General features: G+C 44.8%; 1 protein-coding gene across 4 annotated transcripts in view; it reads left to right on the forward strand.

Moving 5' to 3' along the window:
* Positions 1 to 13,273, forward strand: part of LOC115594209 (Down syndrome cell adhesion molecule-like protein 1 homolog) — a 56,737-nt gene extending 43,464 nt beyond the window's left edge. For 2 of the 4 annotated variants that reach the window (XM_030438096.1, XM_030438097.1), the window contains exons 20-34: positions 1,431 to 1,570; positions 3,147 to 3,185; positions 5,183 to 5,336; positions 5,869 to 5,986; positions 6,123 to 6,286; positions 6,397 to 6,495; positions 6,781 to 6,969; positions 7,219 to 7,506; positions 7,610 to 7,765; positions 7,901 to 7,931; positions 8,057 to 8,175; positions 8,285 to 8,437; positions 8,615 to 8,815; positions 9,046 to 9,357; positions 9,711 to 13,273. In XM_030438096.1, coding sequence (XP_030293956.1) covers positions 1,431 to 1,570; positions 3,147 to 3,185; positions 5,183 to 5,336; positions 5,869 to 5,986; positions 6,123 to 6,286; positions 6,397 to 6,495; positions 6,781 to 6,969; positions 7,219 to 7,506; positions 7,610 to 7,765; positions 7,901 to 7,931; positions 8,057 to 8,175; positions 8,285 to 8,437; positions 8,615 to 8,815; positions 9,046 to 9,357; positions 9,711 to 10,144 — 2,597 coding nt within the window. In that variant the 3' untranslated portion in view covers positions 10,145 to 13,273. The remainder of the gene's footprint in view (positions 1 to 1,430; positions 1,571 to 3,146; positions 3,186 to 5,182; positions 5,337 to 5,868; positions 5,987 to 6,122; positions 6,287 to 6,396; positions 6,496 to 6,780; positions 6,970 to 7,218; positions 7,507 to 7,609; positions 7,766 to 7,900; positions 7,932 to 8,056; positions 8,176 to 8,284; positions 8,438 to 8,614; positions 8,816 to 9,045; positions 9,358 to 9,710) is intronic. The other 2 variants (XM_030438099.1, XM_030438101.1) reach the window with 2 other exon arrangements.
* The last annotated feature ends 4,320 nt before the right edge of the window (positions 13,274 to 17,593 follow it).

Here is a 17,593-nt window from a genome sequence, read left to right on the forward strand (position 1 = left end):
TGGAAAGCTCCATTAGCAGTGCTAATGAGAATTAAGAGGCTTTGGGCCCACAGCTCAGGGCTGAGGGAGACGCTGGGGGGAGAGGAGGGGTGCTCTCTGGGAGCATATAGCATCCAGGAGTCAGCCATCAGCCCGAGCCTGCATCCCCTCCGCCAGACCTCTTGCCATAGGCGGAGGGATTAACTCCTCTTGGATTAGAGAGAATTAATTTTGTGCTTACACCATTGAGGGCGGGATTACAGCCGGATCCATGTCTCTTTATAGAGGAGGGGGGAGGAGGAGGGGCCTGGAGGTTGAAGATGGAAAGATAGAACGGTGATCACACAGCCTTTATATGGACATAATGGAAATGTAATGTCTGAGCCGAATTAAAGCGCCCGACTTGTGTTTGTTTGAGTGTACGAGCCCTCTACCGTGACACGTCCTGATTGGCACCGGATAATGTCTTCGTTTAAGTGGGGATGTTCACTCAGCACCATTGTTCCCTCGCCTCCTCATCATCACACGGGCCGGGCTGGCTGTCTGTCTGGAGTCCTGGGCAGATTTTGGGCACCAGATGGGACTTAACCACCTCCCCACCTCCCCCCCCCTCCACTCCCTCCCGCTACCACTCCTACTTTGACATGCCGGTCCAGTTATGATAATGTCGTCCCTCCCCGGCATCATCGCTCCCCCGGGAACTGCACCTATCATTCTCGCCATTCTTTCATCCCCCGCCTCCCTCTTTTAAAACCTCCCTCGGCGCGTCTATCCTTTTTCGGGTTGTTTTTATCCGTGCTCATGTAACGCGCGGGATGAAGAAGTCTGAGGGGCTGAATGACTGGATCAGGGGGGCCTCACATGAAAGAGAAAGAGGAATTGGGGGTTGGATTTAGTTTAGCGCCTTCTGTAGACCCCATATGAGGCCCACTGTCAAACACGAGTTATATTTATGGACAGGATTGAATAGGCCTGACACTGTGAACCCCATACAGTAAGGCCAGTGTCACAAAAGCATCATTGTCCAGCTTTCACAGCATCCAGTGTCCTGATGTGGGGTTTTTTTTGCACGGCGCGCATCCATTTTAAACCCCTCTTGCGCCTTTAGATGCTAATGAGAGCATTAAGTGGTGTCCAGTGTCAAGCTGAAGTGGCCGGCGGAGGATCAGACACTAGCGTCTAATCTGTTTGTGGGTCTGAGAGTTAAGAGAATGCTGTGTGTCACAAAGTCAGAACTGCTGACCTATGTCTGACTGAACATATGTCACCAGCGTCCACCCCAAAGGGACCTCTTCCAAGTCCTCCCGGAGCGGCTTAGCGCGGGATAAGACGAGCAATCTGCAAACAAGCCTGCTCACTTTAATAGGCGTCCAACACCCAGCATGCTAAACGCGCACGGAGGCGTCGACTGTATACGCGCGCCCTGATGTTCCCTATGTGTTTCCCCACAGTTCCCGGTCCGCCGGCTGGCATCAAGGCGGTCCCTTCCTCTCCGAGCAGCGTGGTCGTGTCCTGGTTGCCCCCCCACAAACCAAACGGCGTCATCCGCAAGTACACCATCTACTGCTCCAGTCCGGGGTCTGGACAGCCGGTAAGTCCAGTCGCAAAAAACTGTTCCAGCTGATTGAGAGGCGAGGAATTTGTGAATTTGATAAACATCTACCAATTGAAATAATTAATTTGTAACCACTATTATTAATTGGCCCCTTAAGTGTGTGTGTGTGTGTGTGTGTGTGTGGGTGTGTGTGTGTTGTGTGCGCGCGTGCGTGTGTGTCTTTTTGCGCGCGTCTCTCTTTCACCGCATTTGCACCACCGCTTTATTTCCTGCCCTCCCAGATGAACAGATGAGGTTGTCTTGGCAACGTGATGAGACGTAGATATGCAAATGAAGCAGAGAACAAGCTCACACATGCACACTGCCGCATAAGAAACACACACACACACAGACACACACACACAGAAACATTACATTTCAACATTTTTCTATTTATACGTGCATGTGCGGCATCTCGGGTTGCAGTTAGATCGTGTGCACACAAACACCCGGCGCGCGGTGAAACCTGATATCAAGCTCGAAATCTCACTTTCTTATTATTCACAAATACTCCTCCCCTCTCTGTGCATGAGTGCCATGTAAATGAGCACGGGCAGGGAGGGGAGTGGGAGAGAAAAAAGGGAGGAAGGGAGGGGGGGAAAGGAGGTTGAGAGAGAGAGAGAGAACGAGGATAGAAGGTAGGGAGAGACCGAGGGGGAAATGAGGGGAAAAGAGAGAGATAAAGGGGGGGAGGAAAGAGGGGGGAGAGAGGGAGGAGAGGCAGGCTGGGAAGAAGGGAGGAGCAGAGGAGGGTATCAGTCACATCGAGATGAGAGTGCTTTTGTCCGTCTTTTCATTATCTCCCTGTATCACTCCCTGGATCACCACAACACCACCGCTATGCTGGAGGAATTTTCGAACGCACCCCCTTTACACACACACACACACACACACACACACACACACACACACACACACACACACCTCCCTCCCTCTGTCCCTCCATCCTCTCCTCTTCACTGAGCTAGACAGAGAGGGATAGAGGGAAAAGAGGGGGAAGCGAATGGTGGAGGAACTGAAGATGAACACTGAGAGATGAACAGATTAAAGAGATAGAACGGAGGATCGACTCGAGAGGGAAGCTGTGTTTTTTTGGTTGGCGCGTTGGCATGTGTGTGTGTGTTTGTGTGCCTGCAGGTGCTTGAGTGAATATCTTGTCAAAGATAGGTTGTCGTAAAAAAAATATATACATATATATATATATATATCCACAGGAACATTTAATCCAGTATTGAGGCCTAAAATGTGATATTTCTCAGCCCGGTGAATAAATTATCTGGTTGAAAAAATTGACTCACTCTGAATGCATTTTTTTAATCTGACTTATTTTTGTCTTTTTTTTTTTATACATAAGGGCTTGATGCTCATTTGTAACAGTTTGAAACACTTTTGCTACATTCATTTGTACTGTGTGGTGAAAGAGGCCTTCACTCACTTAAAATATTTCTCAGTGGATAAAAAAAAAATCCATCACTGCCATCAAAATGACAAAAAAATGACAAATTCCTTTATCATTGTTTCTGTCAATGAAGTGAAAATTCTACTGATCAAGGTTTTCTTGATGGGTTCACAGGAAAACCTACATGAACATAGCAGTGGAGTTCGTAGAGAGGTCAGTCATAGCTGAGAGAGGCCTCCGGTATCAACCACACTGTCCACACCGCAACAACCAGCAGATACAAACGAAGTAGAAACACATCTGCATGCTTGAATTCAAATTAAGCGATAAAGCTACAAAAGAATATGAATGCATATCACACAAGGGCTGCTCAGTTAATCAAAAATACTGAAAATTGCAATATGTCAAGTGCAATATCGCAAGAAGATAAAGGTAAAATTTGTGACAGCATTATTATTGAATAGATGCTCTGTCCTACAGATCTTGTTCTTCAGATGTAAGAAAACATGATAATTTGGCGCAGATCTGATGAAATGTAACATCATCATGATTTGTGTTTATTTTTTACTGAAAATGAAAGATATGATGCACGATCGGTCTCACTCATCATGAATCAGCTCGTAATCGCAATATGATTTATTTTATTTATTTATTCATTTGGTTACCATATCCTGCAGCCCTGTATCACATATTCAATGATTGATGTCAACCAAAAACAGCCAAAATTAATTCTTTAACGACTTTAATGTGTATATGGATAAATGTTTGATATCAATGATCACAAGGCCAAAACTAAAAAAGGCAAAAAAAAAAAAGAGAAAGAAAAGTATTTGGATGAGACATTATGCATGAATAGAAAACAAGACAATGCAATATAACATGCAGGAATCTCAAGGTCAATTAAAAAATATGTAAAAAAAAAAAAAACAGACACCAAGATGTTTCTGAACAATTTCCCCCCCAAAAAAAGAAAACAATCAAACAATCCTCTTGCTGTAGGCGTTTTTTGTTTTATTTTTAAAGAAGACATTTTGACTTGTCAGAGGGGTTCAAAAACACAGGTGTGAATAATAAATACGACGGCTGGGTTCCATTTAGCTGCTTCAGGTTTCAGGTTCCTGATGTTGTGCACGCTGGCCCACTGTCACACTGTTATGACATACTGGGACGACAGTAGAAAACAAAGCCATTGTTAGTCGAATCAGGCCAATTATACTTATATAGCCAAACACAGGGGCGCTTCTAGGGGGGGGGCCAACAGTGGCCAGTGGCCAGTGCCCCCGTAACTCTGGGTCTGGACCCCCCTGTGGCCCCCCTGACAGGGAGTCTGCATTAATAACACCATGACAGATTTCTTGCAATGATTTTGTTCTGAAGGGAAAGGCAGAAATAAAGTGTCTCAGCAGTTTACTACCCAATCAAAATTGCTGAAATTGTAAACACTGCTTTGTCTGAATGAGGGATTTGTCCTTTTTGCCGGGTTGTATGTGCCCCCTAACAAAAAAACCGGCCCCAACCTGGCCCCCCTATTAAAACTGGTCTAGAACCGCCACTGGCCAAACATCACAGATCACATTGCCTCAGTGGGCTTTACATTCTGTACAGTGACCCTCAATTTGTGTTGAGGAAAGATTTCTCTTTAAGAGCCACAGAGGAAGGATCCCTCAGACACAAACTAGATATCGTGTGTACAGGAGAGACCAACAGAATCACAGCATGCAGATCGCAATGACAAAATATCTGATCCAAGTAAGATATTAAAAAAACGGATGTGAAGAGTGAGCAGGCCGAGTCGTTGCCACATGACCTCCTCACCTCCACGTGCGCCTGGAGGAGGATAGGCGACACAAGATGATTAGTGTGTACAGATTTTGGTAACAGAAGTACAAATAGGAGAAGACTGTAAAACAAGCAACGAGCAATGGTGAGGTGAATGGTGACGCCTGTACTTTGTCCTGGTATGACAAGTTAAAATGTCTGCTGCAAAAAAAAACAAAAAAAAAAAACGCCTGTAGACAGAATTCTCTCTTCAAGCTCTCCAAGAAAAAAAATTAAACTTTAAAATGAGACTGATTGCCGTCTCTCGATTGCACATTTACATACTCCCTGTAACACTTAGTCTGGCGCGGTTTCTGACCTGCCACCAAGCCTGTCGTGTCAGCGTGTTATCACAGCGAGCTAACCTGACATTGCGTGCCCTCTTGTCGCAGGCACCCAGCGAGTATGAGGCCAACCCGGAGATGCTCTTCTACCGCATCACGCACCTCTCCCGTGGCAAACAATACCACATCTGGGCTGCAGCTGTGACAACTGCGGGCAGAGGCAACATCAGCTCAAAGGTCACAGTGGAGCCTGCTGGGAAAGGTGGGTCCTCCAGGCGGGCCTGTAGTGGAGGAGAAGGGTAAAGGGATTTCTGTAAAGGTTATAAGGGAGAACGCTCCAGAGATGGCTATGAAACGGCAACGCGATCTGTCCGCGCGCCAATCGCTTTCACTGCTCTCCCTCCTCCTCGCCCCGTCTGCGCTCCCCGTTATTGATTGACAGCCGTAGTATCGATTGAGTAGCGGCTGTGTTGCAAGAAATGCTGTTGTTAATTATGTGGTGATGAACAGGGCCTATCCAGTAAAATGACCCTTGGGGAGAGAGGTAGCAGGCGGGAATCAATAGAGGGGAGGATCTATGGAGAAAAGATAGACTGAAGCTAAGAGGTTAGAGGAGGGGCCACACTAAAACACTACGCTACAGCTTTTTATTCCCTCAGCAGAGAGTAAAGGCCTTTCCCCCCCTTTGGCAACTCATTCAATGAACAGCGGAGAGTTCGACAATTTGTCTTGGTGTATCTATAATCATCTTTTTGTCAGGGAATCCAATTTAATCAAGTTGTCTCTGTGTGCAGTCCCGGCTAAGATCCTGTCCTTCGGGGGCACGGTGACCACACCCTGGATGAAGGAAGTGCGTCTGCCCTGCAGTTCCGTGGGAGAACCCGCCCCCACAATTAAATGGACCAAAGACAGGTCAGAGCTCATCACATACCGCTTATATGTCAGAGTCATGACTCACCCGGACGGATACTGCTGCTCGTGAGAGCAAAAAAAAAATCACTTTCTCTGGAACGAGATTAACATCTGTAACCTGCCTGTGCTTTGTCAGTGAGGACACCGCCATCCCTGTGACAGCTGACAGCCAGAAGCAGATCCTGTCCAACGGCACACTGGTGCTGCGTTCCGTCAAAGCAGAGGATTCTGGGTACTACACCTGTACGGCCACAAACACCCTGGGCTTTGACACCATCATAGTCAATCTTGTGGTGCAAGGTGAGAAGAAACAGAAGGTGTTTTTGAGTGGAGTGCAGCTGTGGAGGAGGTGTTTGCATTGGGATGTTTCCGCTCTGTTGTTGAGTGACTGTCTCCGTGTGCACTCGCAGTTCCTCCAGATCAGCCTCGTCTGACCGTCTCCACCACCTCCACCTCCTCCATCACCCTGGCTTGGATCCCCGGCGACAACGGCGGAAGCTCCATCAGAGGTATGCTCCTGACCAGATAGAATCATCTGCCCACCTTTGCAGATAGCTGATTCTGTGTCAGTTTTTTTTTTTTCTATGCTGCACACAACTGTGTAAACAATGTTTCTGTGTGAGAAGTAGTCAAACCAGATCCGTTTGTAGCTCACCGTTGCCCCCTGGTGTCCAACTGATGTAGCAGCAGCAGCAGCAGCAGGGATCCTCCTCAGCGTTACATCTCTTGGACATGAAGATTTTGTAAATTACTTGTGTTTGACTTAAAAAAAAATGTGCTGATCGATTCTGCAGGGTTTGTGCTGCAGTATTCAGTGGACAACACGGAGGAGTGGAGGGACGTGTTCATCAGCTCCAGTGAACGATCGTTCAGGTTGGACAATCTGCGCTGTGGGACCTGGTACAAGGTCAAGCTGGCCGCCAAGAACAGCGTGGGCTCGGGGCGCATCAGCGAGATCATTGAGGCGAAGACACACGGAAGAGGTGAGGGGCTCAGAGTGCCGTGTAGATGAGTGGAAGGGAATTGAAAGGCTATAACTCAAAAGAAATTAAAAGGATAGAATTTCTCATTTCAGATTCAATAAATCAAAACACATAGCTCTTATGGAGCCGCTCGCCCCATTTTAAGTCGTCAACAGATCACAAAAATCCAGATATACATGTTCGATTGCTGCGTTGGCGTCACCATTATCATTCTGACTTCCTGTCGCTCCGTGCCGCTCTTCTCTCCAGAGCCAGTGTTCAACAAGGACCAGCCGCTGCTCACCCACATTAACTCCACTCACGCAGGCCTCAACCTGCAGGGCTGGACCAGCGGCGGCTGCCCCATCACTGACATGATGCTGGACTTCAGGCCCAAAGGTACCTGGGCCTGGCAGAGCCTCAAGGCCAATTCCACCACACAGCTCTTCCTCAGCGAGCTGCGTGAGGCCACCTGGTACGAGCTCAAAATGAAGGCCTGCAACAGCGCCGGCTGCGGCAACCAGAGCTCCCAGTTTGCGACCACCGACTACGATGGCAGTAAGTGCATCCTGCATTTTCTGCATTTCATTGTCTGCCATCTGCGTCTCTAAGTTGTCTGTCTTAAATATGTCCTCCGTTCCTTCCTCCAATCTCTCCTCAGGCACAATCCCTCCCATTAAATCGGCTCGCGGGGAAGGGGACGACGTGAAAAAGCTGTTCTCCATCGGCTCTCCCGTCATCCTGGTTACTCTTGGCGTCGCTTTGCTCTTCATTATCCGCAAGAAGCGCAAGGAGAAGAGGCTTAAACGACTTAGAGGTGAGAGAAAGAAAGTGAGAGTTCAGAGGGAGAGCTGTGTTATTGTGTGTAATGGATTAACGCAACAGCCTGACACGTTCAAACGATTATCTTCACAGCCAACTATAATCTAATTAAGATATTGTCTTCTTATAGATGCTAAGAGCCTCGCTGAGATGCTTATCAGGTAAGAAGCCGGATCGTATGACGACTGTGTGGAGGAAGATGTAATTCACAAACTTGTACATTTTTGGGAAACCTCAGAAGAGACAGCAGTCTGACTGTGTGTGCCGTTTGCATGTGTGTGTGCAGCAAGAACAATCGCAGTATAGACACTCCAGTGAAGGGCCCTCCTCAAGGACCAAGGCTCCACATCGACATCCCGCGCGTTCAGCTCCTCATCGAGGACAAGGAAGGCATCAAACAGATAGGCATGTGGCTGCACTCGACAGCACAAATAGAATTTATCTAGCAGCCAATAATAGAAAATTGATGATTTTTCTTTGTGTAACTGTTGTTTTCGCTCACCTCTTTCCCCAGGAGAGGACAAGGCAGCGGTCCCTGTGACAGACACGGAGTTCAGCCAATCGGTAAATCCGCAGAACTTCTGCACGGGCGTGTCTCTGCACCACCAGGCCCTCATCCAGAATTCGGGGCCTTTGATTGACATGTCAGACATCCGTCCGGGCACGAGTGAGTTGTTTTATCTTAAAATCACCATTTTTGCTGTAAGCTCTTCAACCTAAATCCGCTTCACCCATGAACACGGTGACACGGTAAAGACCCGTCTTCTCGACGATCAATACATGGACACACACAGTGTTTGTACTGCTGAGCCGTTCTGTGATCGCCGTGACCTCTCTTTTTCAGATCCCGTGTCCCGGAAGAGCATCAAGTCGGCCCACAGCTCCAGGAACAGATACTCCAGCCAGTGGACGCTGAGCCGGCCCAGTCAGAGCCAATCGACGGCCTCGGCGCGAACTCTGACCTCAGACTGGCGCACGATGGGCTCTCACGGCATCACCGCCACCGAGAGCGACAGCTACAGCGCCAGTCTCTCGCAGGACACAGGTGAGTCAGTCCAAGCCGTCCACTTCTATATACTACTCTTTCTCATTTTCATTTTTTTCACCAAGATGCAGTGCTTTATGAAAGTAAGTCATAATATTCTTTGTTAAGAATATAAATTTGAATATAAGAAAAAACCCAAAGAAAACCACCTGGAAGCCAATGTAAGATATCTAACCATGTGACACATATGAGCTCTTATCTGACTGAGTCATTCACTTTGTTTTTTCCAGATAAGGGTCGCAACAGCATGGTGTCGACGGAGAGCGCCTCCTCCACCTACGAGGAGCTGGCCAGGGCCTACGAGCACGCCAAGCTGGAGGAGCACCTTCAGCACGCCAAGTTCACCATCACCGAGTGTTTCATCTCTGACAGCTCGTCCGACCAGATGACCACAGGTACCAACGACCCGGCGGACAGCATGACGTCGCTCAGCACGCCGTCCGAGCCGGGCATCTGCCGCTTCACTGCCTCACCACCCAAACCGCAGGACTACGACCGCGGTAAAAATGTGGCCGTGCCCATTCCCCACCGCGCTAACAAAAGTAAGTACGAAGAATACCTGCTTTGTCGTGATTTTGCATCATCATCATCATCATCGTCATTCGTCATTATCGTTTGGCAGATAAAAAGGTTAAGACACTGTCACTATGACTCACCCTCAGACAGTTGGCTAGGATGAGTAAAGCTCCACAAGGAAGTAAGGAGTCATCTTTCTGGGATGATATGTCTGAGCAATCACTCCGACGCTTAGTTTCTGACCACATACATAAAAAAAAATATCAATTAAAAACCACCAAGTCGGAACATATGTCCATGAAGAAATAATGAATCTAAGCGGCTGAAATGACTCAAATGCTCTCCTTAATTCAAAATTCTTTTGTCTTGCATCTCTCAGGTGAATTCTGCAACCTACCCCTCTACATGAAGACAGACCCATTCTTCCGCAAGCAAGGGGAGCTGCATGACCCGTGCCCAGCTGTGCCGCCGCGGGAAGCCTCGATCCGCAGCCTGACGCAGCGGGCGTATCACACCCAGGGCCGTCACAAGACTCTAGACCCTGCCAAGCAGCAGGCCCTGACGCTGGGCCACTCTGGGCTGGGCAGCTTGGGCGCGAGCTCGGGTACCGCCACCTTGCCCCAAAGGACTCTCACCATGCCAAGCTCCAACACTGCAGCAACAGCTTCCACTTCCAGCACGAGCAGCAACCCCACCAACAGTAACAAGGTGGGGGGCTCCAGAGACTCGCTGCTCGAGAGCAGCTCCTCTGCACTCGGGAGGCTGCAGAAACAGAGCGTGGGGGCCTACTCCAAGTCGTACACGCTGGTGTAGCCCGCTCTCTTGCACAGACTTGCATTGCTGACCCACTCCTCAGCCAGCCCCACTCTGGTACTCTTCAGTCTGGGCCAGAAAGGGCATGCAACCATCATTCTTTAAACCCAACTAATGGTGAACTGCCCCGCGTTCTGTCTAATTTTCCTCGGGATAGGTGTTCTCCCAGACAGAGACCCAGCTAACCCTACTTTTCATGTTCACCTGGGACTCTATAAAAGAATTACTAACTCCGACTAACAGTTCCAGCCGGCTGGTGCTCAGCTCCGCTCACTTCTCGCGGGACTTGCACAGCAAAAAAAAAAAACCAGGAAGCGATTCTGTGGTCATTTGGAAATACTGACTATAATTGAGGAGCTTGAAAGCTCTGTGTTTATGACGATGAAGACTACGATAGCCAATATGAAGCTGTGTGGCCATCCTGTCTCTCATGCGCACACACATACCGTCCCCCCATAGTTTGAGTATTATTGTCAATTTGCAGGACTTCGAGTTAAGTTCCCCTATTCTTACTGTATCTTTCACCCTCTATGTGTCTCTTAAAGTCCCAGATAGCTATTGGCAGATTCTCTCTTAACGACGACTCCTGAAGAAATGATTCAGGTCCACTTCCAAGGATAAAAATTTATATCACATGAATATTCTCCACACATCTCTCTCCAGCTGAACAGTGTCGAACTTTTCAATCAAATCATGACAACCCAAATGAACCAGCTATAATTTCTCAGATTACAAATAGAGAATATTTGGTATTATAAAGAATTTACATATATATTTCTATGTAGGTATATTATTGACATTTAAGTGAAATTATGACAAAGTATAAATTGTATGTACTACCATAGTGTAGTAGTATATACAGCAATTTAATGTTAAAGTCAAATTTACGAACGAGACAATCGCTCAATCATGAAATTTAAAAAGAAGAGAAATTTTAACAAAAGGTTGGACTAAAGAAAGTAAAAGGTTTTAGTATATATACGGGATGTTCTGTATGTTTCTCTGTGTAGACCGACTAAGAGGAGAGAGTCTCGCTGGCCCTTTACGAGCCCCGTGTTGAGATGGAATAAAAAAGCAAGATATGCTGCGACTCGGGCTGGCTGGGTGGACAGATAACAGCGGCGCCTACGTGGCCGAGTGTTGAACAATCATGACAAGAAAGCCTTCTGTTATATTAAGCCTGCTCATGAGGATATAGGGCCGTTACCATGTAGAACTGAATGTACGGTGTGTAATTTCCGCCGCGAGGGGGTCTCTCAATCAAAGCAAAGCTGAAGACGTAGGCAGCGTGGGATCATGGGAGTTGTGGTCTTCTATCTATCTAAATCTAAATCCACGTGACTCAGGCAGAAACGATCGTGGATGAGGTGAATTTTTAAAGGAGACATATTATGCTTATATTCAGGTTCATCAGGTTACTAGTAGAACAGGTTTACCCATACATGTGGTGATGGCGTACGATGTATAGAAATGACAGAATCGAAGGCGGGCACTACTGACGAGGCGCTTTGGGCACTTCAGTTTGCTGTTGGAGAGAAGAGCTCCCATCGGTGCAGACTTTTGATTTTGAAAACCTTTGACATGTGACAAACACACACACACAGGAAGGGAAACAATGAAAAGCACAATAGGTCTCCTTTAAAGTTTTATTCACGTTACAATTAGTCACGTTCGTGGACTTCCTCTGTCGCGCTCTGACTCGAAGTAAATAGCGACAGTCGACCAGATTAAATGCACCTTTACCTGATTAGAATTAAGAATATCAGTGGGTTTGAACATTGTTTGAAAGGTTTAGGATGTATGTAACTACACAATTTGACAAAATATATACAGTCGAGTCATTTATAGACATTTGAATGCGGAAATGTTACATATGATATCCTCAAGGCTCCTGTCACAGACACAGTAACAACTCTTCAGCCAGCCTCAGCGTCACTCAGCCGATCTTTGCTCGTCACAGAAACGGACAACTAGCTGAAAGGAAATCCCAGTCATGATGTGAATGAAGTAAAATAATATAAAGTTGAGCGATGTTATATGTCAGGGAGTTCAGTTTTGAAAAAAAAATAATAATTATATGATGTTCACTCGATTGATATCTTTGTTGTTGCCCTGTCTGAAGTACTGTACATGTCCCGCTTTCTTTCTCTCCACCTCCATGTTGCTCTGATGTACATTCACACAAGAACCTACTGGGATGTCTTCTCGAAGCATCTCCATGACAGTGTTTTGTGCTTTATCTTTGTTTATCCATCTGCTTTGTTATTTTGTTTGTTTGTTTGTTTGTTTAGGGGAGGGGCGTATCTGTTGGTCTGTTGATTTTCGATTCATAAAATTCATTTTTATTTGTTTTGGGGTTTTTATTTTTTCCAAAATTTTGGTTCCAGGGGCCAAACAGTACTAAGGTATGTGGCCTGTGGCTAAAACCTGTTCAGCCAAGCGAAATCAGGGACTCGTAGCTCTTTTGGTCACACAAACTACTGTTGTGTATATACCGGACTGGAGTCGGTCTGTCAACCTGAAGCATTCAGACTCCCGTCTTTTTCCCCCCGTTCAGATAAATTAAAGTAAAAAATTCACCGCCCTAAACATACTAGACCCATCATCTCTACCTTTGTCAGTGTTGTTTATAGATTAAGTCTTGTACATAAACACAGTTTTGTATGAAGAGCTATTTTCGTCAGAATAAATCAGGGGACACATCAGGGTTGAATGCCCCAATTTCAAAATTGAAATAGTATCAAAAATAAAATATTTTACTTCTGAAATGGGCAAAAACATTTTTCTTTCCCTTTATGTTTTTGATACTAATTTGTTGAATTTTTATTCTTTTCTAAAGGTCTTTTGATGTTGTCATTTGTCCTATTTACTTTTTTTATTATCATTATTTTATATTTTGTTCATCCTCAAAAGAATCATTGCATGCTTGCTAAAAGGGAAAAACTGAAGGAAAAAATGTATGAAAATCAAAAACAAACAAAAAAAATGTTGAGGGTATCCCAAACATTTGTTTGAGTTGCTTGTTATAGCAATTGCTTGTGTTCAAAAGTACATTTTCTATGAAAAGAAAGCAAAAACTAAAAAGATCATTCTAACACCTTGTGCAATAAAGCTATCTTTCATACGTCACGGCTTCTGTCATTCTCAACAGGTTTGTTTATCTCTGAACTTTTTGGTTGTTGGCAGATAAATAGCCAAAGCAGAAAAGATATTTGGTGTGATGCTACATGTTTCTAAATTTTGGATAGATAGATAGATAGATAGATAGATAGATAGATAGATAGATAGATAGATGATAGATAGATAGATAGATAGATAGATAGATAGATAGATGGATAACTTTATTTATCCCCATTTAAAAAGAAGGCACATGAAGGCCAGTTGGGTAAACGATCGTCAAGTGGCCCTAATGGCTGAAACTCAGAGCTCACACGACTCTGTAAGGACACTCCCACACTCTGTAAGGACACTCCCACATGGAGTTTAAAAGCCTGCGATTCCCCTCCAGGTACTTAGAACTGAGGAAGTCCTCTTGGTTGAGAGGTGAAACGTCTTCAAGAATCAGAAACAAGTCAAGCTGCCTACGATACAGCACCTAGATCCCACATGTTGTATTGTTTATCATTTACAGGCTGGAGACCTCAATACGCAGTTATATATTAACATATGGACGAAAACAGATGTAAGAACAATGGATGCACATCCATAAATTCCCATGCATATATTATGTAAATAGGACTGACCTCATTCAGAGAAAATCCACAATGTATAAAACGCAGATTTGAATCTATTTTGTTATCAAAAATTGAAGTGGGCGACATGAGGAATTAGTCAGATGTGTGAAAATATGCAGAGAATATGTCTGGACCTTAGCACAGTCTGTGTAGATATTAAGGCAGTGAGAAACAGCAGAGATGTTCACTCAAAAATACAAATTCAGTCTTTATCTAATCACATCCTTTCCGATGGAAAGTCAGGTGAAGTTTTGTAGTCCACAAGACATTTCTGGAGCCTTGAAGCGATTCTCTCAAATGACTGAAGTAAAATTTGAGAAAACCGTCATTTACCCGTCTGAAGCTGGTGCATGAGCTCAGCTTTGCAAACAACTCAGGATCTAAGGGCTTCCAAAGACTTGGATTATGCCGGACAAGTTGTATGGAGCCTTTTTCTTTTTTGTTGTCTTTTACATTTTAAAACAAGTCCCCATCTACGTCAGCTGTTTCGTAGAACGCTGCACTGCTCTTCAGCTGTGAAGCTCCGGAAATGTTTTGCAGGCTACAAAGGACATACCTGACTTTCCATCAGCATGGATGTGAGTGGATAATACCTGAATTTTTTATTTTGGGGTGAACTTATCCTTCAATAACTTCACTCATCCACACTTTCATGCTGCAAGGAGTGATCATTTGTGGCACCAAGATCTCAGTTTGGTCTCAGTGATGCAGCTGAACATAGAGCAGTCATCAGACAGCTTGTGGGAATAAAACACAATAAATCAGTTGTATCTGAAATTTAAGAAGCGGACAGGAAAAGACACAATTAGGATTATTTTTCCACACAAAGACCAACACCCACTTCCACTCCGCTCTTCAGCTACACGGCCACAAGATGGCGACATAGCATCATAAAGTGTGACCCCCCTCCACACAGGTGAACAGATACTGTGAGGAAAGTATTCTACCAAAAGAGCTCAGTCAGTCATGACGGATATGCTGTGAATAATTGATGATTTTCAGAGTCACCTGCACCAGTGCCTGAATACTACAGCTTCTTGTTACTACAGCAGAGGTCCTTGTGCAAGTGTGTAAAAATGAAGCCTGTTTATTAAAGGGATGTTCAAGCTGAGTAAAAAAAAAAAAAAAAAAAAGGGTGCTGTACAAAGATTTGGCTTGGGGCCTGATTATCTTTGGCGTGCAGCAGTCGTGTATTCATGCCTCAGTTGTGTTTGTTCACTAAGATGTCAGTCGGGAGAATAATTTAAACCACGCTGCACTACTCCGCAGTGCAAACGCGGATAATAATAGCATGTCTAATATTTTGTCAGATGACAGCGGGGCGCAATGGGGCTTTTCAGATAAACTGTCACAGGGCCTCTGCTCGATTTTCACATTATACTGAAAATTGGAGCCCACAAAATTATACGCTTGATATTCTTGATTCCCTGGACCCCATTCATTGTTGTGACAATAGTTACCCCGGCTGCTTTTGTGTGGCCTTGTAAATCATAATTTGAAAATGCTGTTTTTTTTAACAGCGATTTTCCAATCTCGTGTAAAACCTGAGATTAAAACATGTTGGGACATAAAGGGACGAAGGTGGTTGTCGGATTGTAAAAAGGCTCAATTAGAAACACAAACACATGAACCACAACAAGGCTGAGGACAATTTTACAAGATTTAATTTATTAACTATTATACAGTTCACATAAGGCCTTCATCTTCAAACACTTTTCTCAGTCAGACAAATTCCATGGTTTGCTCTTGGTGCACAGTACATAAACTTTCACGTTTCAGCTATTTCTCTTTAGTATTTGTTTTGTTCTCGTACTAATTTCATGTTTTAAAACAGGAAGAGGCTTTCATCCTTCTCCCTTGGTGTCTTCTTTTCTTTTTTTTTTAAATCATGCACTAAACTTAAGTGGCCTTGAACCATTCACAAAAATTGTAAAAATGGACTTTCAATCATTGAAATACACACTAGAAATGTTTTCTACCATTGACTAAAGGGTGGTGTTCCCCAACATACAAATAAACAACCATTATAGAGTAGTATGCACTCACTTTTTGCTCGTCGAACGGCAGATTTGCCAAAGTTGTGTCAGAAGTCAAGTAATGCAGTACGGTTATATACTCCCAGGAATCGTGTTATAGTGGGACAGTTGCTTGGTTGGTTCTGTGCCAGCCGCAATGTTACAGCTAACAGCTCGGAGCAGATTGACAAGAGCCCGATGAAGGAGTAAAATGACTGACTTCCAACAGCATTGTGATTCCTAAAGTACCAGTAAGTGATGATCCCAAATACTACTGCAACCAATGATCCATCTAGTCTGCTCACTGTTGCAACCAAGAACCATGACAGAGCCACAATCATCCAGAACCTTTACGTCTGGGCGTCCATTTGTACTTCTGCTTCCTCTCGAAGGTTTAATGGTTAAAATCATCATGTCTTCATTAACAGTGCTACCACTGAAACGGTGCTGCTTGTTTTCCATGAAAAAAGGGGAGGACAATATGCCAGCACGAAACTAATTCACTAGAGCAGGTAAACGGCCGGTGTTGCTTCCTGAATGTGCCCCGTTCACAAACATTTAACTTCTACTGGTCGTTGTATTGTATAGCAGGACTAGCGGTAACAGTGCGTTGAGAATACTAAACCTTCGGAGTTAAAGGTCCTTAACATGAGATGAATACAAAAAGCTTGGTTTGATAAGATAGCCACAGCGACACATCCAGCAACCTATCATGTTTCAAGCGTTTGGTTTCCATGGTCACCAGATTGCAATGTAGAGTTATGGTATGACTACGTTACACATTCAAAAATGCAAAGATTTCTCCTTCACTCGACTGATGGCAGGCGAAGTCCTCTCTGATATTATAAAGGTCTAATAACCCCCCAACGTCCCTAAACATCCACTCTGATCAACCGACAGCTAGAAAGAGGACAAACTCTAGAAGAAACCTAGTTTCACATGGCTGGATGAATGAGGAACATGAGTGGATTCAGACTTCCCATCCTACAATGGGACCTCTGGATCAACTTCAACAACGTAAGTTTTTACAAAAAAGATCTTGTTTCACAAGCCTGCACTGATGCCACACTCAACCACTAAAACAAACAATATGAACAATTAATCAATGTGGCATTTTTTTTTTCTAATCAAACAATACACTATCAAAAAAGTGCTTCAGATAAGTTTGTGGATACAAAAAAACAAGTTTGATGTAAACAAAGTTTGATCTGCCAGAGCTCTGTAGAGGCAATAGGTATGGCTGTTTGAGCTATGAAATTAAAAACACTCAAGAATACAGTATGTCAACAAAAAAATAAACCCTTTCGAGGGAAAAAAATCAACAGTGATCATTAAAGTGCATCCCTGGATGTGAACCCAACCCACCCCTCCTTCCCTAGCCTTCCCTCCCCATGCTGATCCCCTCAAGTAGAGCCAATGGGCGAAAAAACCCCAAAGGCAGACAGAGGAACCTCTGCTATATGGAGCAAACTGCTGCCCAAAGGACCTACAGAGGAACAGTCTAAAAATCCAGTGGCAGTACTTTCATGAGAAAATAAGCTAAAATAGTTTTATGCAGATAAAAACATGGTGGCCACAAATCAATTCTTCCAGCTTGGCATCGAGGTTTCTATTTCTTGGTGGTGTAGGATAGGTGGTGGCTGTTGACAGAGGAGAGACTCACTGTGACGGCAACCTCTGTCCTCCACTTCTGACCTGAT

The sequence above is a fragment of the Sparus aurata genome, chromosome 13, assembly GCF_900880675.1.
Source record: "Sparus aurata chromosome 13, fSpaAur1.1, whole genome shotgun sequence".
In the NCBI taxonomy this organism is placed as follows: domain Eukaryota; kingdom Metazoa; phylum Chordata; class Actinopteri; order Spariformes; family Sparidae; genus Sparus; species Sparus aurata.